The following is a 26971-nucleotide window of genomic DNA, read 5'->3' as shown; positions in this document are numbered from 1 at the left end:
AACCTATCATGACTAGTAGGTTTATAAATTCATCATAACATTATAGCAATTATTAAATAGTAAGTACCTACTAGTTAACTACGAAATTACGTGGAATTGTTTTGTTTTCAGTTTCAAGTGCGCAGTTAGAGAAACACGTGAATTTAACTAAAACTGTGAACGCTTTTATAAGTACCTACGCTGTAGGTATCTGTAATTCAATAAAAATATTTATATGAATGATATAAGAAATAAATAAAATCTAACCACAAATGAATAAAATAAGGCCAATTAGTAAGTGGAATGTGTACAATTTTATGTACAATATGATGAGAATGTATTTGAAATAAGTTTTATATAATCAATTGGTTTAAACTTTAAACATGTTCCATCAAAAAGTATCAATATCGCTATTGTTTACAGATACTAATAATGTATAAATACAACTGTATAATCAGCATATAATTACAAGGATATAACATGCCTATAACCTCCTAATTCCTATCAAACTAATTACTAGATAACTAGAGCATAGTTCTACGTCTGCCGCGCTAGGCACGTAGACCATTTATTTATCACACACGGTGAAGATAATGTAAAATATATATTATTTTAGAGCATATTTCCGATTATCGCTCGCCATAAAAATCCTATGAGCCATAACACACGACGAAGATAATATATATATTTTACCTTCAATATCTAGTTACCAAGCGATAAGCCATCTATAGGCCGGGAGATACTGACACAAAATTTCGGGTCATTTGTAACAGGATGGCGGTTCTACAGGGGTCCTAGTACGCAATGACAAAAAGAAAAATGATGGTCAGAACGCTGATACCGGATACCTTAAGATACTGTAATATTTTATATTAGAGAATCTTAGCATAAAATATTATAGTATCTTCACCGTGTGTGATGTGCTTTACATAAGCAAAATGATTATTATCCTGTATATTATATTATCTGTATTATCGTAATCAGAACTGTGATAGAGTTAAGCCTAAAATGCACAGTAAAAGAAATAAAAGCATGTGCGCATTAAAATTTGTAATAAACAAAAGTGGCCCGCTGTTTAAATTAGTTAATGTTGTCATTAAACTGCATTTTTTTCTTATAAACACAGAAAGAAAGAAAATCTTTCATACCTACCTTCCTCAAGAATCATATCTATTATGAAAACTTCAACAAAATCGTTTGCGTCTTTTTTAAGCTTTTGGTAGGGGTTTATTTAGTGGAGTAGATGAGCAAATTACTGAAATTACCAGAATTAAATAATTTCTCTCCATTAATAAAATAAGTAAATAACCATTAACAATGAGATTTTCAAGTTCAGCATTTTAAAGACGCAATCGTAGGTAAATAAAGATTGTGTGGGATGTTCACTAATAAGATTCAATTAACAAATGTAATAAAGGTTAAAAATCTTCAACTTTATGAGATCTTTTCAAATGACCTTACCTATTCATTATACAGTTCAGATTCTTGCTACTAAAAAAAGATTTTCTCTTATATTGATGACATTGAATCTCAGAAATAGTAGTCGGTAATTAAACATTTGTTAGGTGAAGTTAAAATGATTATCTAATAATAATTTTTAAAATCTCTTATATTTATTTATTGCAGTTTAAAACTTTCTGAGCAATAAGTTTGTCTTCTATAACAAACGAATAGCTAGTGAACCGTAAGAAAACTTTCGACGCTGCGAAAAAGTTTTTCCGCACTCTATCCCGTATTATAGCATACAAAGGCGCTTATAAATATCTTTTTAATTCACACATCATGTATAAGGTAATCTTCGTGACCTACTGACACAGTGCTTACTTCTGGCAGTCGTCTAAATTCTGGTACATAATTCATCTTTCCCGCGGTGTCGAGGTGTTTCTATTTATTTTCGACACGACCTTACCTTACTTACACCACAGATAATATAAAACTAGCTTACATACTTTTATGTTCGTTTAATTTTAATTTTCGTGTTGAATTTACTGCCTTATATTTTTAATTAGAATTTTCTTTATTTCAACGCACTTTAGAACATTAATAAAGCGCTAACAAGGAACGCTTTTATGTTCTATAGTTTATTACTTGGCCGCTGTTATTGCACGCCTCATAAGCGAAGCGTTGAGGTGGGTACTACTGTCACTTCGCGCAAAACATCTGATTTTTCAAACTTAAAATGTCTTTATGTATCATACATTGCACTTGTAAGATAATACATACACACACATATTAAGAAAAAACACTATTTTTAACGTTCATGATATTTTTGATGTCATTTTTGTTATTTAAACTAGTTAAAAAACAGTTTAAAAAAGTTCTGTCTTGGACGTCCGTGTGTCTGTATGTGCGGATCCTTTTTCTTGTTAACACGATAGCGACCGAAATACTTTACTAATCGAGTCTTTTTTTTTCTCTTACGCTTGAGTATGCTCAGGAATAGAACCCTTTCATTTTTCAGGGCCTGATTCGATGTGGTTTAATTGTTATTAAATAAACAAAAATAATAATTAATAAATATTTATTAAAAAAAAATTATGAGGCGTGCACTTTTGGATTTTCCAAATTATTTATCTCTATTATCTCTTTATTACTTAGGTATGCATAGTATACATTTTTTCTAGAACATAGAATTTACAGTTAAGTAATTCCATAAGAGGCTTATAGGTACATATCGATGCGAATGGGTGTGTCATATTAATGGATTACTAGCCATATTTTACTCTATTCAATCAGGTTTTATTAAAACAGGTAAATGTGTCACTTTATCTTTCCATTTGCAGACAATATTTGAAATTTGCAATATTTAAAAAGACTTTTTTGTTTATTGCGTTCATAGTTCAAACAAACAGTCAGACGTGGCGCTGATCTTAGTATTTCTGCTCACACGTAATGACAATATAAATTACATCTTGCTGGCTGGCATACAAAGCATAGGTATCCACATTTAGAAAAACATTCTTATATATGCAGGAATAATATCCAGGCTCTTAAGTAGTCCTATCTACCATTTGAATCTGCAAGGTTAAACTGCCTGGCGACATCATTCATACCTTCTATCAATGTATTATAACGATGTTATAAAACCTTGGTTACCTTCCTGCGTATATTTCTGATTGTGATAAATATATTAGAATTCGCTTTTTCTTGTACGTAAACAAGTGACAGATTCAAGGTTGTTTTGGGAATTGTTTTTCTCTGATTTTACGTTGAGAACTTTTTGTTGTTCTTCGAAATTACGATTCTCTCGATAAATTTAGAAATACAAAGCTATTGTGTTTGTTTTATTCGATTACAAACTTCTACCAAAAATATGTAAGAGTGTTTCATACTTCTTATTTTTAAATTGAAGGTTTAAGAAAAAAAATGAGGATATATTTTAAGGAAAGAAGCTATCTCTCAAAGTCCTAAATTAATATACCTACATGCGAAGGCATAGGTTTTATTGTTGGAGTCTTTTCGCAATTGAAACATCCCTAAGTACTATATCTTCTTATATATAAAAATGAATCGCAAAATGTGTTGGTAAGCGCATAACTCGAGAACGGCTGAACCGATTTCGATAATTCTTTTTTTATTATTTTCCTTGAAGTACGAGGATGGTTTTTATGTAGAGAAAACGTAAATATGTACCACGGGCGAAGCCGGGGCGGACCGCTAGTAATATTATAAATGCGAAACTCTGTCTGTCTGTCTGTTACGCTTTCCCGCTTAAACCTCTCAACCGATTTTGATGAAATTTGGCACAGACAATCTTTAGACCCTGAGAAAGAACATTTACCTTTTATTGCGAAATATGTACCACGGGCGAAGCCGGGGCGGACCGCTAGTATGGCTATAACGTTAGATCTATGTAAATTCTGTGTTTCAGTAATATGTACTCAATTTTACGGTCCCTTATCAATCTCGTAATTAGTAAATGCCCTAATCTCAGTTTTCAAATAAATCCGAATTCGAACCATTATTAAAACATTGATAAAATAAATCTAAAACAGAGCTCGAAACCGATTGTGTTACAATTGTAAAGCATCTGCTAATTGTAAATTTTCCATCACGTTACAACTTACAACGAATAAAAGAGTCACGTGGACAAATTCGTATTGCCATACCAGAGTCCGACTCAACGTATTCTTTGCTAGCGGTTGGCTAAATTAACGATACTCATAAAGCTTTGTTCATATTGCAGTTGTATAATGTAATTTGGCAATCCTTTCAACGGTAAATGGTTTTATATTTACCAAAGTTTTAACTGTGGAAAGTTTGATTTCAGGTTTTAACCTGAATTTATTCCATCAATTATTATTCATCATCATTTATTGTTCCATCAATAGTGGACTTTTATGTAATAAAAAATGTCGGTTTTCCCTGCATTGCTTTCATTTATTATTTACCGTATTTAGCTTGCTACAAAAAAATTGTAATGTACTCTCAGATGTTCAGAACAGCAAGTAAAGGAAATATTTTTTTTTGCAAAACCTAAACGACAGTAACCTATTTCATTACAACTTCGATTCTGACAACACTAGTGTACCAAATAATGTGAACGTGGCCTAACAAAATGTGTTATTTTGGTGAACTGTGTAACCTTGACCGCCTTCATGGTACAAGGAAGTGTGTATACCTACCCAAGGCCACAGATATGTGGAATTAATTTACTTCAAGAAGAACAGTAATAACCTATTCTTACACGCTTAAGTATGAATGGTTGAAATAATAATTAGCTAGAGCCTAATTATTATTTCTGAGACAGTATTTTACTAATTCAGGAGCCTATGGATTCATATATAAGCTGTACCTATTTTTATGTCAATAAAGTTTTTATTTATTTATTTATTAGTAGGTAACTAATAACTATATGATTTTTATATTTTCCCGCCCAAAAAAACCGAATGTCAGCCATTGCCATCTGTTTCAATCCTTGAAGTTGAGAATGTTTATAAAATATAGAGAAAATGATCCCTTAGTTTGTATTTTTAAATGCATTATGTTACTCTTATTCATAAATTAAGCTTATTATATGCATTGTCTGCATACCTGGAACAGCATTGCAGTTATTATATTTCTACACGTGTTAGTATCAAACAACAGAGGTTAGTATTACAATATCTAACAATAAAGATATGTATATTATATCTGGGGGCACGACAGTGCAATTGACAGTGAACAAACGATGCATTATACTTATAATATATGATACTGTAGTAGTGCACTCAAACATGATTCAAATATAAGTATTATCTACTTACCTCTTACTTAATGATCTAAGACCTCTTATGGTAGTTACTCAATTAATTTATAAAAATATCTAAAATGTGTTTAGTTATATAAAATAATTCAGGCCTTGTACCTGGACAACGCTTGGCAGATAATAGAAGAGAAGAGAAAGAGATAAATAACACTTGAAAAAAAGATTTCTTTTCAATTAAAGTGATAAAATAAAGATAATACAAACGAACACCGTAATGTTATGTTGAATAAATTGAATAATTATTTATCTGCGTGAAGTGGCAACACTACGCGACGCGACATGGCAAGCTTGAAGAAATTTCTAAGAAGGATACAATAACATCCTCACTCCTTTTGAATATTTAAGATCTCTATCTGTTTTAAATTCTAAACACATTATAATTTGTCACTTCTTCCCGGGAATTAGGAATACTCTATATGTATATGTACTTATGTTTTATTTTCGTATTTATAACATGTTAATCTTACTCGGATGTGAAGTCAGGGTCAGGGGCTAATATGCTAATATTTTTTTCATTGTACATGTACATAACATATATAGATTTACGCAAAACAAAAATAATGAAAAAGAAACACGAGGCGATACGAAGTTTTGCATAAAAATAAATAGGTAAGTAATTAGGTAACAAATATGTTTTACAATCGAAATATACGGAATTATTCTTGAATGCAGGCAAGAAAAATTAAGTAGGTATTAGCAGGAAAATTTAAAAAATATATACCTACTTAGGTATATACAAATGTCATCGTGGAATTCTGGCTCCTGGGCTTGCTCTCCCAATGAATAGGTACCTACTTGAAATTTTATACGCTATTCCCTACCAATTGCATTTTATAAAATCAATTTTGAACATTAATCAACATTTGCATATATTCCAGACCATTCTAGAATGTCATTCCATAATGACAGTTGAAACATTGTACCTATTTAGGCGCTTGTGCTATTCTATTCACGAACAAAATAATAGATCAGTCGTATCTTTTCCAACTAGAACTTTCAATCCACTACGTTCTTTCGTACTCAACCACATAACCTTGAAAGTGTTTACAATATAATCTAGACCCACGTGACGTGAGTCACAAACCGCGTAACAGACACACCTCCATGTTTACAAACATTATGTTTACGAGGAAATACAATAATTGATAATAATTAAACCACTTTGAGTCATGTGTGCAGGATACAATACCCTTTTGGAGAGACCAGCGAGAGCAATAATAGCGTACCTAGTTACTTTACAGTGCATTTTATGCTAGAACCAAGGAATAGGTACTGCAGTCTGCATAAAATAGGATATTTTTCTTGAAACTGGGAGAGTACCTATCGGCATAGTAATAGCAGTTTATAAAGTATTTTGTATGTTAGTTAAGAAGATTAGCCAACGAGCTTTTTTAAGCTTATCTAGCTATCTTATCTAGGTACTACCTACCTGTACTACTTAAATTTAAGAAGAAAAGGTGGTAAAAAGCAGTCTTCGAATTTTTTTATGTTATAATAATATAAATTTAATGAAACGAACTTTGTGAAAATATAAAATTGGAATATGAAGAAATTTTTAATTATACCTAGGTAACTAGGTACCTACGCGATTTCTAAACTAACGATTTTCAAAAATTAGTCTAGATGCATTGTACGTCTCACCTTGTAGATTCTTACAAACTCGTTCACGATGAGTAATATAAAGCTAATTTAAGCAATTTGATAAGCTTTACATCAAATCGCAGACAGATATTTAATTCGACATGCTTCTTTTGTCGAATTCTAGTCCACTGAATATATTACTAAAGAGATTAGCCTAACCCGATCAATTAGGTAAGGATATATAAACATTTATCTGCAAGCAATCGGGACCTGTTTTTATTTCTGCGCATATTTTTACTAGCGGTTTTTTTTCCTACGTCATGATTCGGATAAGAAAAACAATGTGGCGTGATCCCTTCTGTTTAGGTAGATACGTTTTACGTACATTCATCTCATTAATATACCTAGCGATGCTAACCAACTCCCACCGTGTTGATAAACAAGACAATTAATTATATTATTATAACTCACATACAAACGAATCACTACACTTGAGCGAATGTTACATCATCACACGTGTTATTTATCTACATAATATGAGTCCTATTAATATAATCTATTTGCACAAGTAAAGAATGCGTAGTGGTCTGTTATCTGGTACGTTTTTTAATTTTTAATTGTTATGTATTATGAAGTGCCAAATTAATTGACCATGATGTTGGTTAGATTATTGTACTCTGTGGTGTTTGGGCTATTAAAAATGCTACCTCTATTAGGTACGCTGATGTTTTATAATATACTAGCTTACCGCCCGCGGTTTCGCCCGCTTTGTCTAAAACCTAATAAATTATATATACTAAAACCTTCCTCTTGAATTACTCTATCTATTAAAAAAAACCGCATAAAAATCCGATGCGTAGTTTTAAAGATTTAAGCATACAAAGGGACATAGGGACAGAGAAAGCGACTTTGTTTTATTACTATGTAAGTAGTGATTGTAGTTAGTTACGTTAGTTACTATTTTTGTAAGTCACGCATAAGTTGTTAAAAAGTCTTAAACCAGGAAACAATTACTCTTTTTCACTAAAAAGGATGTATTAGATTCAATAAAATCTATTCCGCTCTAAATTCAGCGTAGGTGGACTGAATGAGTCAGTTTATGAAAATTTATTTTTATTTGTTTTATAGTTCTGATGATTTACTTGTGCAGATTAAATCTATCCAGAATACAACTTAATAGCAGCTAATGCTACAGAAAGTTAATCAGCAATGTATATGGTGCTTCCAGTATTAAGTTACTAAGTTTATCTGTGATATTATGTAGAATTAATGTAATATCTGTGGTAATAATAAAAAGGTGGTAATAATTGTTTTATGTAAAGCCTTATAAAATTTATTAATAGACTGAGTAAATATTTTTTGAGACAGACATATTATATGGACATTATATACCTCAATTCCTTCAATGTGTGAATTAATAAGAATGTCGTCTAAACTCAAACAATGGCAATGCCTACTTGAATATTCTCAAGGCGAGGCGTCTCGAGTTACGACTCGGAATCAATAAGTCGAACGCAAATAATTTACAAATGCCATTTTTATTCTGTTCCTTCGTTAAACGCGACATTTATATTTGAATGACACTCGTAAAATAATTAGGTTGACATTAGTACCCTCAGATTTCAGAATCGTTAAAAAGCATTTATTTTTTAAATATATTCCCCTCTTTTAAATCTTCTTTAATTCTCATTTCTACTAGACTTGCGTCAGCTAAATCGCAATATCTTTTAAAATTCACTATTTTTGTACACGCACAATTTTCAGTAGGTAGGCATCTTACGTTCGAAATAATTAGTGTAGAAATTTTTTCTAGACTATATTTTTTTACCGGTTTGGACGTCAGCCATAAACTGTAAATACGAGGAAATTCTTCAGGCTTATTGTGTAATGCTTTGTTCTATTTAAGTAAACAGAAGAAGAACAGTGTGTTGAGATTTCTTTGCTAATTGTTTTTATTTTTTTTACATTTCGCGTTTCATTCATCGTTGTTTTTTTTTTAATTATTTTTAAGCGTTTTTTTTATTCGTAAAAATAACTAACTAGGTATATTCTGGTATGAAAAAGCGTGGGTAAAAAAATTTTAAATGTTGCAATTTTTTAAGTAATCCGCCTATAATTTTCAGATGTACGTACGTATTTAAAGCATCAAAACTAGCTTGATATAATTTAGCTAGAAGTAGTTGGGTAATATTTAAAAAAATAAAATAGGTAGTTATACATATACCTGAGCATAATTTTATGATTACAATTCTTCACCGCGACCGGTGCGTATCATTGCATGCGTAGTTAATTAATTTAAATATCTGATATCTGTAATTAATTTTAAAAAAGTTAAGGTACATAGGTACTTCTGTATTTTTAACTTAACAACAACGTATTGCCCAGTATTAGGTTGTTTATTATGGAATTTATTGAATAAGTAAAATATGCCACTACGCACATCTTATAAAGATGAAGCTCTGACCTGAACACCATTTTTAGAATATTAGCTGTGCCCCGCGGTTTTACCCTCATTGCTCCGCTCCTATTGGTCTTAGTATGATCACATAGAATATATACTCTAACGATAAATGGGCTATCTAACACGGGCATAATTTAACAAATTTGACGCGTAGTTTCTGAGATTAGTGCGTGCGATTAGTGCGCAAATAAACTCTTCAGCTTTAAAATATTAGTATAAATAGGCTATAGGTACCATTATAGTATTATATTATCTGTGCTATAGGTACAATACATTCTCTATTTTATCGTATCACGTTTGTATGATATTTAATTTTCACGTTTTACAACCGAAGCCGATCAGCAATGCGGGACAAATGCAACGGCACATGTCTTCGGTCATTGCCAAGGTTACTAGATTGGTTCTACATTATTTGTTTATGTTACAGACATGTATGGAATTTTAATTTATATACGTTTTAGTATATAAGTGACTGCATGTCCGTAGACAGCTAGGCATATGAAGAGTTAGAAAATCCTTGTTTTCCCAAACTAAGTATTATTTATTATCCTAGTCGATAAGTTTATTTTGGAAATATGTATATTACTTTTTTTTAAACTTATTATAGTTACTTATCATTAAAGTTATAAGTTTCTTACAGGATTTATAAGTTTTAAATATTGGGTAACCGCAAGTTAGTTACCCAATATTTAAAACTTTAAAAAATGAAAAACACATATTTGAACAATAATTTATTGAACTTCTGATATGGCAATAATATTTGAACTAGGTGTATACTGATTTTAAACAAGGATACAATAATATTATCTACTAAATTTAACACACTGTGTTGTTACAGTACATATACATACCAAAACACTACAAAGTATACAGATTACATATGTATGATATACTAGCTGCGCTCCGCGGTTTTACCCGCGTAGCTGCGTTCCTGTTGGTCTTAGCGGGATGATAGCCTTCCTCGATGAATGGGCTATCTAACACCGAAAGAATTTTTCAAATCGGACCTGTAGTTTCTGAGATGAGCGCGTTCAAACAAACAAACCAACTCTTCAGATTTATAATATTAAGTATAGATTGTCTGTGGTAATAATGAAATGTTGACAGTTGACGTAACAATTTACCATAGACATACAGAAACGAGTAATTCTATTCTAAAAATTATAAATTTTAAAACTATTGGAGGGAAGATGCGATGAAAATATTTAGCAGTTATAAATCTATTTAAGTACGCTGTAGATTACAAGAGGAAGTTCATTGAAATTTAGGGGCTTTAATTAAATTATTTTTGTGACCTTTCATTTCAGCAGTGACATACTTAACAGGTTCTTCTCTTTGCTTATAAAAACTACTAGCTACATTCTTCTTATAAATAATTACTTGCAGGTTACAATATGACACCTCGTAAATCGTTATATTAATATGCACATTGTCAATAAATAATATGGCTCATACATATACAAAACGTATCAAAATTATTAATGCATAAATAAGTAAGTACATACAAAATAATGTTGTACAAAAATGTATTAGATGTATGCTTAAAACTATGATGCAGCTTGGCTCTAACATAAACTTTTTATAAATATTTTAAATGCATTCATATGAGATCGAATTTAGTGATTTCTAACTTGTACTTTTTATTAATTAACTAATGTACATTGCCAGTTTGAGATCCGCTAAAACAATTAGCTTTAAGATATAAAATAAGATTTATAATTTGTATCAATTTTAAATTATATTATAAGCACCGTCGAGTTGACAAAATAATTTCACAATAGCTAAGGGAAATGATTCTGATCGATTTACAATAATAAATTTCACGGTATCTACAAACATTAATATAACTTTTAAATAACTATTTCAATATTTTTTGAAGTGAAAACTTCTTTAGCGGCGTTGAGCACTTTTTCTGTAAGGGGCCGTTCAAGTATTACGTGAGCAGATTTCTTACCATTTTATACCCCCCCGCCCCCCTTGTCATCAAAAGTAAGCAAAGCACTTACCCCCTCCCCCTATGCTTACGTAAACATTTTTAGTAATAAATGTGTTTTTTTTTTATATTGTTATTTTTAAAATAGGAAAATTCATGAAAATATTAGGTTTAACTGATACACATAGAGTAAATGACAAAAAAAATATAATCAGAAAATATAAAGAACATAAATAACATAAAGAATATTTTCGGAACAGTTTTTGGTATAACTTGGATTTGTCTATATGATATGACATTCTAATAAGATATTTAAATTTAAATAATAAAAACTAAAATAGTTAAACTTTGGCTAATTGCATCAACATAAATACAAATGATAACTTTCAATGCTTACAATACGTTTAGAATCCAAACAAAATAATACTGATAGATGCGCACTTGCAGCCGGCCGGCACGAGAGTGAATTATTAGACAAGTGAATAGCGCACGGTAATTTCCCTAATGCGCGGTAATTCCCCTCTAATCAGTTCTCAAAGCGAGTGCCTACGCATATGTATTATTTGCGGGAATCCCCGAAAAAACTTAAATAACTAAAGATGACGTAATCATCATCTAGACCCCCCCCCACCCCCCATGTCATCCAAAATAAGCAAAACAGAGACCCCCCACCCCCCCTTGGTGCTTACGTAATACTTGAACGGCCCCTAATGGGTATAAAATCTTAAACTCGCGTCAGGACACGTGATCTGATCGAAAAAGCGTAAGACGGATACCATTCCAAAATATCAAACATGCTCAACGTTAATAATCAAGTTTTCACTTCTGCCGGCACTCCCGGAGTGCAACCCGTCTTTTTTTTTTAATAATGCGTCTAAACAAACCAAATGTGAGTTGTGCAAACTAAAAACACATAAAATATAAGAATATAAATTACGCATAAAATTTTGTTTATTTAATATTAAATATGATGAAATATATGCCTCTTCTTACATCATCTGTGACCGATTGTTTGATAAGTAATAATAACGTTTTGATATCGTTCTTATTGTTAAATAAACACTATAAATTAATATAAAGTATTAATAATATAAACCATTTTAAATGTCAGTCTTAAAAACAATTACAACTATATTAATCTCGATATGATATGTTTAAAGTAAATAAAATTAGTAGTCACACTTATAATTAATAAATTGCAATTGTAATAAATAAATTCCTCTTTTAGAATTTGTTTTAGTGTTTCTATAATAAATCAGCGAGGTTAGACGTTACAAATATTTAAACAAGACTAGCAAACCGGGCGAACTCCGTTTCGCCACCAGAGACACCTTTTCTTTGCTATAAACCTCACGGAGCCCGAGACCTTTCCAACGAATGCAAAACCGTGGAAATCGGTTCGTGCGTTCTGGAGTTATAGCGTCAGGAAGGAAAACCCGACTTATTTTTATATAGTAGATAAACTCCTTAAGCTTGAAGTTGTAAAATCATAGATTAAAAAATGTTGTGTGGTTTTATGAAACCACGGTAAAAGTGAAACTGTTCGAACGGTTCCGAACACTGCTTTGTGTAGCGCATGTCGCGTGACGGTCGGCGATTCACGCGACATGCGCTACACAGACCAAAAAGTTTGAGACGATGTAATAAAAGTTTCACTTTAATAAACTTATTTTTTTTTGCTAATTGTCAAATTTTACAATACATACATCATATTGTACAGTGCCACAAACTTAACTGTGTGCCACTTAACGGTGGCAAAAACTGGAACTACGTGCCGCCTTTTGGAAATGTCACATTTTCTTACTAGACTTTTCATACGGAATATTTTGTATAAATAAAAAGTAACTTATTAATGTTAGTTTACAACATTGGCAATGACATTATTTTTACCCTTGCATCCGGGGAAATACTATTTAGCGGCACTAAAATCGACATCAGTGACACCGTCACCGGATCAGTTAAGTTTGTGGCACTGTAACAACTTGGAAAGCTATAAAACCGTAGACATTTGTCTTTGAAACTGTCTCCAAACAGACGGTGCGATCTTCTACATTTCATATTTATCTTATTAATTGGTTCCTTAAAGTAATATACCATTTGCTTCATACAATATGTTTACCATTTCCATACGTAGCGCACGCGTCTTTATAGTTACTCACGTTAAAAGCAGCGAAATAATCGTCATGTATAAACCTAACAATATTTTCAATAGGACATAGATATGTATTGAATGTATTCGTATCATCGTTCGGGTCTACAACTTTCATGTCCACGATTTGTCTATTCCTACAGAAACTCAATTTATTCGTCACATCTTCGCCATTATAAACAACGCGGAAGTAAAAATCTTGAGCTACCGCTTTTCGTTTCGTAAATTTAAATTCATCACGCAAATCCTTCTTTCTATACACTTCGAATATCATCCTTGCTGCATACTGTATATTATAATGCTGATAGTTGTTTAGCCCCAAAGCTAAGATCAACGCTTGTAACGTTTTATCATGACCAGAGTACACAACAAATTTGGGCTTATTCTCAGATATCATTCGAATCATATTCTGCACTATATTGTGTATCAACCCGTATGCTATTAACAAACTTCGACGCCTATTATTAATATTTTTCACGTCTTGCCGATAGCTCCACTCTAAGTATGCGAATAGGGACATAATATGGTCCTTCTTGATACAAAAACTCTCAGTCACATCTGGTGTGGGCTCTTTATATTCTTCATCGAAATCAGCGTCTATTCTAGCGTCGTTCGGAAAATTGAAATCTGCGTCTAAATTTTTCTTAACGATCACAACATCGTCGTAATTGTCTGCGCTGTCTAAGTATCTCTGTTGGTAATATAGCAGCTTTTCCCTTTCCATTTGAGCGTCGAAGTCTAACGGTTGTTTTTGTTTATCGAACGGTTTGATAATATCCCGCGCTTTTCTGCCAATCTCGTTGTTGAAATCTAATTGGTTGTTGATGTAATCGAGTTCCATATTCAAAGTGTCGATGTCAACTTCGAGAATGTTCCGTGATCGGACGCTATCTGACCGAAATTTTCTTTTTTTATTAGTTAGAGATAATTTCTTGTTCACTTTTTGTTCAAAACAAGGCATAGGAGCGTCATGGCACATATAAGCCAATAGGGCATCCCGTACTACATCTGCATCTGAGTATTCCTGAGATTCGAATAAGACCCTCGATAACTTTTTGATCAATTCCTTAATAGCTGGGTGAGAATCTAATCGACTCTTTGCTTGTATGCTAATTCTTCTGAAAATGAAAAAACCACGTTAAATAATAAAATTTCTTAGAGGTATAGTTGAAATTAAAAAGTTGTTTGTAAATTGAGAATTAATTTGGCACTTATTAAATAAACATTGCCCTTATATTCGTAAAAATGTTTATTGCGATCTATATTTCATAAGCAGTCAAGCTATTGTTGTAAAGTTAGCGACTCAATCGAAAAAACTTGAGCGATGTCAAGGGACATCCGGATGGAACGAAGTGTTAAGTTAGAGAGACACAGACAGAGGACCACGCGCGCGCCGCACGGCTTACAACTCTAGCAAAAAGTGTCGTGACAACTTTTCGTAAGAATTTTTTCCGTCTAGCCCCCTTTCACAACGCGCGATAAGGAACTTCGTTCCAGTTCCAGTTTCCAGTTAGTTAACACGTATGTGTTACAGCGTTACAGCGATCGAATGACCGGGCTCAATGGCGTGTCATGACTGAGGCCTATGTCCAGCAGTGGTTTGGTTGGTAGTGGCCCTGCCTGTCAGAGTTCGTGGGTTCGATTCCCACCCGGGGCAAATATTTGTGTGATGAACATATTTATTTGCTCTGTGTCTGGGTGTTAATTATCTATATAAGTATTTATTTAAAATTATATATGTATGTTTATCAGCCATCTGGTTTCCATAACACAAGCGAAAGCTTAGTATGGGATCAGATCGTGCCGTGTGTGAAAATTGTCCTGAAATATTTATTTATTTAGTGGACAACATATTTGTTCGTAAACGCGTGTATGTAAAGGTTACGCACCCTTACATACACGCGTTTAATCTTGTCTCGTGTACGTGTGTGCGTATTCGTTTCCATGTGTGTGTGTGCGTGTGTGTGCACTCACTTGGCGAGCGCGTGGTGTGCGTTGCAGGCGCAATGGCGGAAGCAGAAGGCAACGCTGTGAGCTTCGCGTGCGTTAGCCGCATTACGAGTGGCACCCCACGCGAGCGCCTGTAGTGATTGAAACGTACGCCGATACCGTGTACTGTATGCTAACCCACCTGAAACAAGTAAATATTTCAAGACAATTTTCACACACGGCATGTTCTGATCCCATACTAAGCTTTCGCTTGTGTTATGGAAACCAGATGGCTGATAAACATACATATATAATTTTTTATATAGATAATAAACATAAGATAATTAACACCCAGACATAGAGCAAACATCTACGTTCATCACACAAATATTTGCCCCGGGTGGGAATCGAACCCACGACCTCTGGGTTGGAAGGCAGGGCCACTGCCAACCAAGCCAACCGGTCAGTCAAATCAAATATTTAGCACAATATTAGAAATAGATAGTTGTTTAATATAGGAACTTATATTACCTGTATCTTTTTTCCCGGTTAATTCCATACTTTCCAAGCCAAGATATTCACCGTAAGCCTCTCGTAATATGTTCCCTGAACATTACATAAGTATAATGTAGATTTTCAATTTTCATTATCAAAAGTATTTTGTCTAATGTCTTATACTTAATGAGAAAAGTTCATATTTAAAATGAACAAAAAATAAATCATTCCTGCTTTCAAAATTATGCAAAATAAAACATTTAAAAAAATGATACATCAATGACATCTGACAATCACACTTACCAACAGTTATCATCTGCAACAGGCCATTCGGCGTGAGCTGTCCCAACGCACAATGTGTAGTTGCGGTCCGAGGTAGGGAAGGAAAGTTATGAAATGGCCCCGGGCCGGCGACCCACCACGCGCGACCAGATGAACTTGCGTTTAACACAAACTCTTCATAGCTGGTGGTGGTATAATATTTTTATAATAAAAAGTATTTAAAATATCACTTTTTTGAAGTGAAAAGTTCTTTAGCGGCGTTGAGCACTTTTTCTGTAATGGGTATAAAATCTTAAACTCGCGTCAGGACACGTGACCTGATCGAAAAAGCGTAAGACGGATACCATTCCAAAATATGAAACATGCTCAACGTTAATAATCAAGTTTTCACTTCTGCCGGCACTCCCGGAGTGCAACCCGTCTTTTTTTTCATGAAAATACTTTTAAAATTCACATATTTTAGTTTGGAGTAATACAAATTAGTAAATGTAAAATTTGTAAATTTAACAACAATATAATAAAGATTGGAGACTGGTCAACAATATTTAAATTTATTTTCATTTAGATTTTCAATCAATACACTCAAAAATTTTGAAACAATTTTGCTTGGTGCGATCACATTTTTATAGACAGATTAGTTATATCTCCTTGTTAAACACTTCTAATTTACTGTAATAGCAGTCTACTGGACATAAAAACATTCATCAATTTCAAAGATAAAGATAACCAACATTATTATGTTGGTTAAAAAGGAAATACAGAAATAGAATTGAAATGCCATTTTTCCGATTAGCTAAAGTTAAAAATTCATTTATGGGTCAAGGTATACGCTTTTACAATAGAATTCCTCATAATATTAAAGAGTTCAGTAGTTCTAAATTTAAAACTTATATAAAAAATGTACTAGTTCAAAGAGCGTACTACAGTATTCAGGAATATATGGACGATAAAAACCCATGGAGGGTTGTCGCGAAAAAACCACAGGACAGTTCTTTAGCATGTTATTATAATATATTATGATGTTACATATGTATTTTGTAAAATTGTAAAACTGACATGATTTAAAAGAGCAACTATGGAGTTTCTTGCCGGTTCTTCTCCGTAGATACTGCTTTCCGAATCGGTGGTAAATTTTAAAATATGTAATGACGTTTCAAAAGTGCTTCTATAAGAAGTCTAATTGAATGAATAAATGTTTGAGTTTGAGTTTGAGTTTGAATAATATGCTTAAGCAAACAGGTCAATGTCTTAAACTAAGTTAGAATATTAACATTAATCAGCAATCTCAACTAAACCTTTTCAATAAAGGAGATGCAGGCACAGTATCACATGGTAGTTGATCACCCCCCTTCAAATGTGTGAGTGGTCCTCTATCACCATGCCTGGTATTCACCAGGACCCCCTGCAATAACCATGTATCGCTATCCACTGCAGCTGTAAGGTTAAATATATAATTTTCAGTATATCTATACTAATATTATAAAGATGAGTTTTTTGTTTGTTTGAACGAGCTAATCTCAAGAACTACTGGTCCGATTTGAAAAATTCTTTCGGTGTTTGATAGCCCATTATTATCAAGGAATGCTATAGGCTATATATCATCACGCTTAAACCAACAGAAGAGGAGCCACGCGGTTGAAACCGCGGAGCGCAGCTAGTCAGAAATAATATTACTTATAGTATTTTTAGTAGTTACATCATAAAACAATATATAGTAAATGAGTCTCTGGATACATAAAATAGTAATTTTTAACAAACTGAAATATTATGAATGGTGATTTACAATTGATGAGTAGTATGATTTTGTATGAATATTTGTATCTGTTTCTCAAACATAGAAACATATAAGAATTAAAAATAAAGTTTCTGAATACCTTCTGATCCTCTTACTATAGTTTCATGTGGACTACAAGCTCTAGTATATGTCTTCTTGTATTTAGTATCAATTTTAGATATATACACACTATGGTCAACTTTAATTGCAACTGGATCATCACTGACTGTAATGTACTTGTAGACAACTGAAAAATAGATCATCATCAAGATATTTGCAATATAACGTGTAAAATAAACTAAAAATGTTATAATGATATTAATATTACCTGTTATTAGGAAGAAAATCCAAATGCTCATTCCAATATAGCAGTAAAAAGCTCGATGTTGAAACGAGAACTTCATTTTTGCGAGAAATAGATGATCATTTTGCAATGGAAAGATATGAGTTTTTATGACATTTTGAAGAATTGGTTAAGCCTCATTGTAACAGTTATATTTCTACATTTTATTGGTATCTTTAAATCACAAAAAATTATAAGTTTGATGAAATTTCAAGGGTCTACTATGCTGCAGTAAGTTTATTGATCAACAAATATACGTCAATGTCACTGTCACAATTTAGATACAGATAATCTAAAGATGATTGTTGTGGTGCATTTACAGGCTGTTTTCCAATTACAGAGCATAATGCGACTCAGTGCCGCACAATGCCGAATTATGCTGATTCTTAATTGGAACATGAAACGCACCAGCAGGTTGCGCTAAGTTCAGTGTTGAAAAAAAATATATTCATAGAGTTAGCAATAATATTGCTAACTCTATGAATATAAATATAAAAAATATATACATAATTAATATTAACATTTTTTTCAATGTTTGTACCTTCATCCATTCTTATATTTATTTTTTAACACAATTTGAATTAATTTTGATTATTTCGAAAAAACTTCAATGAAACGAAAGCTTTAAATTTTTTTCCAACAATTAATACATAATTACTAACAATAAATCGATTGCACGCATCAATTCACGCGCATTACTTTTTCTAGTGCTCAATTGTGCGAAGCGTTGCTGTAGTTGGAACATTCAACGTTAAGCATTATGCCGCATAATGCGCTCTAGTGCTGTAATTGGAAAACGGGGACAATCACGCGAATAGGTGGGCGATTGGCGCGGCGAGGCGAATAATGAACACAATAATATAATATTGGCTAATTTCAAAACTCTTTGGTAACTTACGAAAAAACCCTCCCTATGAATACGCAAATTGCAAAGAAAGCGAATAGCGAGTGCACCACAGAGCAAGTAATATAGTAGTGCACTGTTTTTTTCGATCACATTTATTATTATCGCCTCGTTATTCGCACGAATGTGTAAATGCACCATCAATCAGCATACATGCCGACTGCCGTCAAATGTCAATGTCAAAAATATCACTCACAAACAATGACGTGATATCAACAAACTTTGAAAATTGAAATCAAAACTTGTCTTTGTTGTGAATACTGAATAGCGATCGGTTTTAAAATTGTATCAATAGTAAATAGTACAAATTACGATAAAAAGTTTAAATTCATGATATGGCACCTACAAAAATAGATCAAGGAACATTAATTATCCTGGACATCGGCAGAAATGTTTCGAAAACGGAGGGAAAAGGCGAAAAGAGTTTTTTTGAAAGTGCAAGGGAATGCACTGCTCGTATTATTGAACGTAAAATAATTAGTCAAGGAAAAAATTACCTTGGTATTATTTTGTTAGGATCTAAGAAAAGTACCGGTGATTTTAAATACATAGAAGTATTTTCTGAACTTCAAACACCAACTTGGCAAATGATACGAAGTCTTCCAGATCAGGTATAATATTGTTTCATTTATATATATTTTTACCCTTTAATAATGTTCAGTGTGTCTTAATTGATAGAGTATTATATTTTATAAGTATAACTAGCGGTCCGCCCCGGCTTCGCCCGTGGTACATATTTCGCAATAAAAGGTAGCCTATGTTCTTTCTAAGTCTAAAGATTGTCTGTGCCAAATTTCATCAAAATCGGTCCAGTAGTTTATGTGTGAAAACCATACATACATACATACACACATAATTACATAATTACAAACCTTTCCTCTTTGTAATATTAGTATAGATCACTGAGACTAATCCACAATAATTCCAATAAGAATATTTCCTAGATATATAATGCTTAATAAGGTTTAATTTATCAAAGCATAAACTGTGGTTAATTGACAAACAATGTTTAATTTCAGCCGACAAAAGCTAAGGGTAATTGGTTTGATGCAATTATAGTGGCAGCCAATCACTATATGAATGAAGTGAGTGGTGTCAAAATAATGAATAAAAAAATTATTTTGATGACAAACTTTGAAGCTGCTTCATATGTTGACAGAGAACATGTAGAGAAGGTATAGAAATTAGAACAAAATACAAATATAAAAAAAAGTCTTTTAGTAATTCCGTCCTTTGCAATGATATATATATATAAATCTGTTTCAGGTCTTGGCTGGTTTCAATGAATCAGGATTGGAAATTGATGTTTTTGGTCCAGATATTTATTCAGACAACAATAAAAATGAAGATCTGGAGTTCGCAAGAGAACTAGTTGAAGGAACTAATGGTACTACCACAACTTTCGATTTCATTATGAAATATTTATTGTTCCATAAGAAGAAAGTTGTAAACCCAACTCCTTGGAATGTAGATCTTAGTATCGGTCCAAATATCAAGATACCTGTATCAGCATATATTAGGCTAAAAGACGAACCTGTCGTTAAGCATTGGCTAGCAAGTGTCAAAGATCCAGTAACAAATACAGCCAGTACAACAGAGGGTATAATGAAAAATAAAATATTTGTCAATTCAGAGAACCAAAGTGTAGTAGAGCATTCTGAAGTAATCAAAGGTTACTGTTATGGCCAAGAAATTATACCTTTCTCTGAATGTGATAAAAGTATGCTATATGAATCAGGTGGCAAGTCACTTGCAGTATATGGCTTTACCCAAGAAAGTAACATAACATGGCAATGCTTAAATGGAGATGGTTTATCATACGTTTTTGGTCAGAAAAATGATAAGAAAGCTCAATATGCCATCAGGTGTCTTGCTGAGTGTCTCCATGAGTTAAAACTAGTGGGTATTGTGAGAAGGGTGTACAATAATGGTAATGCACCCAAAATGTATGCTCTAATGCCTGTTATAGATCCCAACTTTATATGTTTGTCTATGGTTGGGATCTGTTTCAAGGAAGATATAAAAAGCATATCTTTCCCACCACTCAATTTGAAGAAGTTTGCTACAACAGATGAACAAGTTGATGCTTTCAAAGAACTAATTAGAGCAATGGATTTGACTAATGCTTATGATGAAGAGGAATTTGATGACACTGAAGCATTTCCTATTGCAGAATGTGTAAGCCCTTCAGCACAATATGTACTTGATTGCATTGCGTTCAGAGCAATGAATACAGGCAAACCGTTACCCCCACCTAGAGATGATATTATGATGTTATTCAAAGTGCCACCATTAATTGAGAAAAGATCAAGAGATCCATTAGAAAAACTTAAAAATTTATTTGAGTTGAAAAAAGTTGAAGTAAAAACGAGGAAGAAGCAAACTGTTCCTGAAATGGATATTGAAAATGTTGCAAAATCTGATAATAATGAAGATATGGATGATATGCCAAAAATAAACTTGGATGTCTTCAATAAACCAAACAAAGTTTATAGGGTTGGAACAATTGATCCTATAGATGATTTCAACACTTTGAAAACTGAAGGTAAACCTTTACAGGAACTCTACAAAGAAATGGGTGAAGCCATAGAAAATATGATATTTAGCAACTTTGATGGTAATTATGATATTGCCTTCAAAGCGATGCTATATTACAGAACAGAATGTGTTAAATCGGATCCTTCATTCTATAATCACTGGCTGAGAGAGTTTAAAATGGAACTTCATGATCGGAAAAAGAATAATATTCTGAATATGTTTAGTGACCGTAAAGTTGATTTCATTTTGAAAGAAGAAAATGATAAAAGTACTTTTGAAAATGCCGATGAAGACAGTCAGTTATATGAGATGGAAACCATGCCAACGCTTACCGAAGTCAGTATTAGTACAGAAGTAAATGATATGTTTGAAGGGATGTAGATCTGTTTTTATTTTGTCTATAACGATTGTTATTTTTGTATTAAAGTTTGTGATATTTATTAGTATGTTTCGTTTTATTATTTCACCATTGTTGACAAAAATTGTTCCAATAAAATTAATGTTTTATAAATGCTATTTTCTTTAACATATTTTTTCATCTATATCTTCTTATATATAAAAATGAATCGCAAAATGTGTTGGTAAGCGCATAACTCGAGAAGGGCTGAACCGATTTCGATAATTCTTTTTTTATTACATTTCTTGAAGTACGAGGATGGTTCTTATGTAGAGAAAACGTAAACATGTACCACGGGCGAAGCCGGGGCAGACCGCTAGTTATATATAAAAATGAAACCCGTTTCGCGTTGTCACGGCATCACGTGTGAACGGGTGGACCGATTTCGATAATTCTTTTTTTATTATATTCCTTGAAGTACGAGGATGGTTCTTATGTAGAGAAAACGTAAATATGTACCACGGACGATGCCGGGGCAGACCGCTAGTACATAATAAAAATTTGGTTATGTACATCATCAACATATCCTATGTGATAAATCATTTGATTAGTAATTATAAGGGTATAAGACTACTATGTATGTATTTTGAATTTCCTGACTCATTTTTTAATTTTAGTCTAATCATTGTCTTGAAACAATATACCTGATCATTCTTAGATAACAAAAAAAATACATTTATTTTCAATAAAAGATATACATAATTGTGAGGATTTATTGAATTCCATAATATAATTATTTTCTAATTTAAGTTTGCACATAGTAAATTCATTCAGGCTTAAAATATATCAGTAAAAGTTATTGAACACCACTGTTTGTTACTTTGTTTTGGGAATGTAAGATTTCAAGGAACTCCTGCAGGGAAAGATCTTCCTGGCAATCAGTATCAAGATCATGTTCAAGCTGTGCCTCCAAAGAATTAGCTTGAGGGCTTATTACAATATTTTCGTCGAGAACAACATGATTAAGTCGCGATTTCAAACTCTGTAAGATCTCTTCAAGTTCCATACACTTGTTTCGTATCGATGTACCAAGGTCCGAAGAAGGGTCAATATCTTCAATAGATGTACTTTCGGAAAAGGAATTCGCAGGTGTTCGCGTTTGAGGAGGCTGAATTATGTTAAACGCATTGCCTAAAGTTCGTGGGGATTGCATCATATTCAGCAAATTCTCTGGAATACTACTGCCATATCTTCCATCAGGTGAACGAGACTCGGTAAATTCGGCCAATATCTCGTCAATTAAATCTTCGGCATTTTGTCGTGGGTCCACTACTTCTTCTGGGGTCTCGGTACCACCATCACCACTTATCATCTTATTATTGGAATCTAATTTCATGTTAGCTGTTTGTTTTCACAAAATTCTCAATCAGATAAAATAAAACTGTAAATAAATAGCACTGGCCGTGATAATCAGAAGTCAGATGATTGATGATTAGAATGTTGCCAGTCAAAATAAATATAACAACGAATAAAGGTTGTGGAAAATTAAACAATATTATTTATATTTCAGATTTTGTTTTATTATTTTAAACTATATTAAGTAAATCTCCAAAAAATATTGAAATCTAATTGTTACAATAACGACGTTGTGGAAAATATAAGTCTAAATAAGCTTCTTTTCTAAGTTTCTTCTCAATCTCTTCAACAGTCATAATTTTTAGTGCAGCTTTGCAGCTATTGTGTGCGTGTGCGAAGAAACAATCTCGTATGGACTAAAACATAAATTATATTATTTAATATTTTATACCATATTATTTATATTAAACATTAAATTCTCCCTTTACTATAAGATTCGTTTCGAAAGTATCTTGATAATGATATTATGAGACCCACATATTTCTTTTAGAAATTAAAGATTTTAACGGATTTTAAACGCGATTTATTCATTATATTATTACCCAATACCCCGACGTTTCGCACACTTTGCAGAGAGTGTGGTCACAGGAATACTAATAAATTGCGTTTAAAATCGGTTCAAAATCTTTAATTTCTAGACTTATGACTTATAAATAATTTGATGTTGAAGAAACAGTAATTATGATGGGCACAAGCAGCTTTGAGCTCGCTGTGCGATGAAATATTATTTTAATATTAATTGTAGATAGTCACTTAATACTTCTTAAAATTACCTTAAATTCAGCTAGTTTAGCTCCTTGAAATTTGGAAAGACAATGTTTAAATAATCTCGTATAGTGTTTTCTGCAGAGAAATATCCTATTTTCAAATTGCCAATAATCTCCTTGAGCAGAACACGAACAGCCGCAGACTCCACATGCATCCAAGTTATATGGAACGCATTTTATCTGTGACACAACGAGCGATTAAAATAAATAAATAAAAATTAAAAATCTAAATGACTATGTATTTATGTTTTCCTCGGATGTTTTCACTCCCCGATTTTATTACATAACTATATCTTATCTAATAAAAGTGGAAAGTATAATGTACCTCAACAGCACATTTCAAAACTTTCTTTCCTGAAAAGCTGTATGCAAATTTCATTTCCTTTTTCTTGTATATTGGTAAGTAATCACAGGCTCTAAAATTTAAAAAAGTCAAACATTACCTATGTATACTTTTATAGGTATACCTTTAAGACAAAATATTATAATCTCACTGTAAAAAATTCTAAACTACGTTCAAGTTCTAAACTTAACTAGTTTGTGTGAAAAGTTTTTCTACTACATTAAATTAATATTAAGTAGGTACTATTTTCACATACGCAGGATAATCATTCGCCTTAAATAGTCCTTTTCTCTTCGATGTGGAATTAAATGGAGCACAATTTTTCGGTATTGGCTTTTCGGGGGTCGGTTCTTTAGGCGGCGGTTGGTATTCGTGTTTAACGACCCAACGGGGTGATTTTGGTCCGTAGTATAGTTTGCTGTAAATCTGCAATCATACAAACAAACGTATTTACATGAGCTAACATTACTGTAGGTATAGCGCCCGGCAAACTTCTTGGCCAAAAAGTAGCATGGTGGAGGAAGTTTGCGCATCAAGTTTTAGTACATTTCTATATGCGCTCTTAAGTTCTATCGATTATAATTATGGACTTAACGTTATCATTGAGATAATAATATTAAGTAGAGTGATTTATCAGTGAAAAACGAGCAAGAAATATTTTGCATAATATAATTAAAATGCATTAATTTTTATACCCTGTGAGTAAGATCGTAGAACGCATCACGGTCATTCTCATAAGATCCCGGACCTAAATTCTGTCGAACTTCACCCGCGTTTCTTCTCATAAACGGACTTAAATTTGGTCCTTTTGTTGGAAGAACTTCCCGATCAAGAGTAGTACCAAAGCACATCCGAGGTGGTGCCTTTTTCGTTACAACGTATTCGAAATCTGTTTATCAAGAATTTATGAGTAAGTTAATTAATAAATATGATTATTTTTACTTTATTGAATAGGTTTACCATTTTCTTATACATTCAACCACAATTTATTACTATCATTACCGATTTAAAAAAAAATCTTGGCAGATTAGAAAATGTGACTGTAACTAACCCAACCTAATTTAGAAAATATCGATTAACTCATAATTACATACTCCAAACATTTAACCCTATAAACTTAATACATTACCCCCATGAAAGGCTTCTTGCATATTATTAGGGTGTAAATAACGTCGTTTGTATGGACGCAACATTTTGCTCTACACGCGACAGTCAATCCGATGGGCGGACTGGCAATAGCTTTCGTGCTTGTAGAAATGTGGAGACAATAAAAAAATATGATACAACCACCATTACGATCCGCACGCTCGTTGTTATGCAGGGTGAATACGATTTTGGATTTGTTTGAATACTTTAATGATAAAGAACACATACAAATATAAGTACCTAACTGAAATACTTACTTCCTCAGCTGGGGTAAGGTCTAACGTAGTAGTTATCTATTTAGTATTTTAATCTTTTTTTATGGTGATTAGTTATTATTAGATAGTCAAGCAACATCCCGAAATATTATTAGCATTTAGTGATAGTATATAGCAACTATTCAAAATGTTAGTTAGCATTACTTCATAATGAACTAAGTCATTTAACTGCGTTTACCGAAATACCTATTTAATTTAAAAAAGTGTCTGTAAATTTTCAACCTACATTCTAGTCTGAGCTTTTAGTATTTCTCTAATGAATTATTCTAAAACTAGTTAAATGTCATTGAAATTTTAAAATAAAATAATTATCCCGCCTAGTGCATGCAGTGTGGTGACTGAAGCTCGTTTACGAATACAAAGCTTCATAACTTTTGTATGACATGAAATTGTAAGAAAAACTTCCAAGGTTAAAATACTTAACATAAATGAGGTAAAGACCAAACCTAATGTTAAATCCCAGGCCATGTTTAACAAGATCAATTATTGGAGGCAAAATTTTGTTTTCAAAATATAAGTAAACTGGATGCCTGGAATGAAAAAATGCGTTAAATCAGTGCTGTTTTTTTTAGTATCGAGATCTTAGTTTAAACTTGTCTGTTTCAGCTTTCGTATTAGTTTCAGTAGTAGCCTTTGAGGTCCAATTGTATTTAGTAAGTTTCTTCGCAGAGATGCAATTTCAAAATAAATATTAACTCCCTCTTCTCGAACACCTTCCGTGTAAAAAGTGTTTACACCTCAGAGGAATTCCTCTGAGGTTTACACTCACTGCTCACATAACGTGTAAGTGACGGTAGTTAGAAGCAGTAGCAATAATACGTTTATACGCTATATAGGTACGTGTTTTTAGAAATTAATATGTTATAATGATGAACTTATAGATTCCTCTTTCATTATATGAATAACCTCAGTCATTCATCACAACTTTCGGTCTCAAAGGACTAATCCTTATATGGTATTAATTTTATTAGATACATTATAAACACATGATGAAGTGACTGATACCATGATAGCTTAGTAGTCGAGTCAAATTTTTTATCATTTAAGGCCAGGAAATTATTTTAATTTCAT

At 32.5% G+C, this 26971-nt stretch overlaps 4 protein-coding genes across 4 annotated transcripts; 1 reads left to right on the top strand and 3 right to left on the bottom strand.

The window, feature by feature from the left end:
• Nucleotides 1-12961: 12961 nt before the first annotated feature.
• Nucleotides 12962-18440, bottom strand: LOC149481231 (2-phosphoxylose phosphatase 1). Its single transcript, XM_089705575.1, has 7 exons — nt 18160-18440; nt 17932-18078; nt 17353-17491; nt 16079-16239; nt 15812-15886; nt 15326-15482; nt 12962-14469 (listed from the first exon to the last, which is right to left on the bottom strand). The coding sequence occupies exons 1-7, from the start codon at nt 18233-18235 to the stop codon at nt 13305-13307; spliced, it is 1920 nt and encodes a 639-aa protein (XP_089561701.1). The 5' UTR covers nt 18236-18440; the 3' UTR covers nt 12962-13304.
• Nucleotides 18441-19314: 874 nt separating this feature from the next.
• On the top strand, nt 19315-22127 carry Ku80 (X-ray repair cross-complementing protein 5 Ku80). The gene is made up of 3 exons (XM_089705826.1): nt 19315-19689; nt 20098-20253; nt 20345-22127. Exons 1-3 carry the CDS (start codon nt 19414-19416, stop codon nt 21995-21997), a joined length of 2085 nt encoding a protein of 694 aa, XP_089561952.1. The 5' UTR covers nt 19315-19413; the 3' UTR covers nt 21998-22127.
• A 585-nt stretch (nt 22128-22712) lies between these two features.
• On the bottom strand, nt 22713-23441 carry LOC149481229 (uncharacterized). The gene has a single exon (XM_089705855.1). It carries the CDS (start codon nt 23347-23349, stop codon nt 22810-22812), a length of 540 nt encoding a protein of 179 aa, XP_089561981.1. The 5' UTR covers nt 23350-23441; the 3' UTR covers nt 22713-22809.
• Nucleotides 23442-23578: 137 nt separating this feature from the next.
• LOC149481228 (uncharacterized) lies at nt 23579-26584 on the bottom strand. The gene is made up of 6 exons (XM_089705972.1): nt 26347-26584; nt 25175-25368; nt 24736-24905; nt 24462-24552; nt 24143-24316; nt 23579-23725 (listed from the first exon to the last, which is right to left on the bottom strand). The coding sequence occupies exons 1-6, from the start codon at nt 26366-26368 to the stop codon at nt 23579-23581; spliced, it is 798 nt and encodes a 265-aa protein (XP_089562098.1). The 5' UTR covers nt 26369-26584.
• Nucleotides 26585-26971: the final 387 nt, after the last annotated feature.

The sequence above is a fragment of the Colias philodice genome, chromosome 17 (assembly GCF_061535455.1).
Source record: "Colias philodice isolate Cphi_HAF_F1 chromosome 17, ilColPhil1 Martin Lab GWU primary, whole genome shotgun sequence".
Classification (NCBI taxonomy): domain Eukaryota; kingdom Metazoa; phylum Arthropoda; class Insecta; order Lepidoptera; family Pieridae; genus Colias; species Colias philodice.
This window is presented reverse-complemented; position numbering and strand designations above follow the sequence as displayed.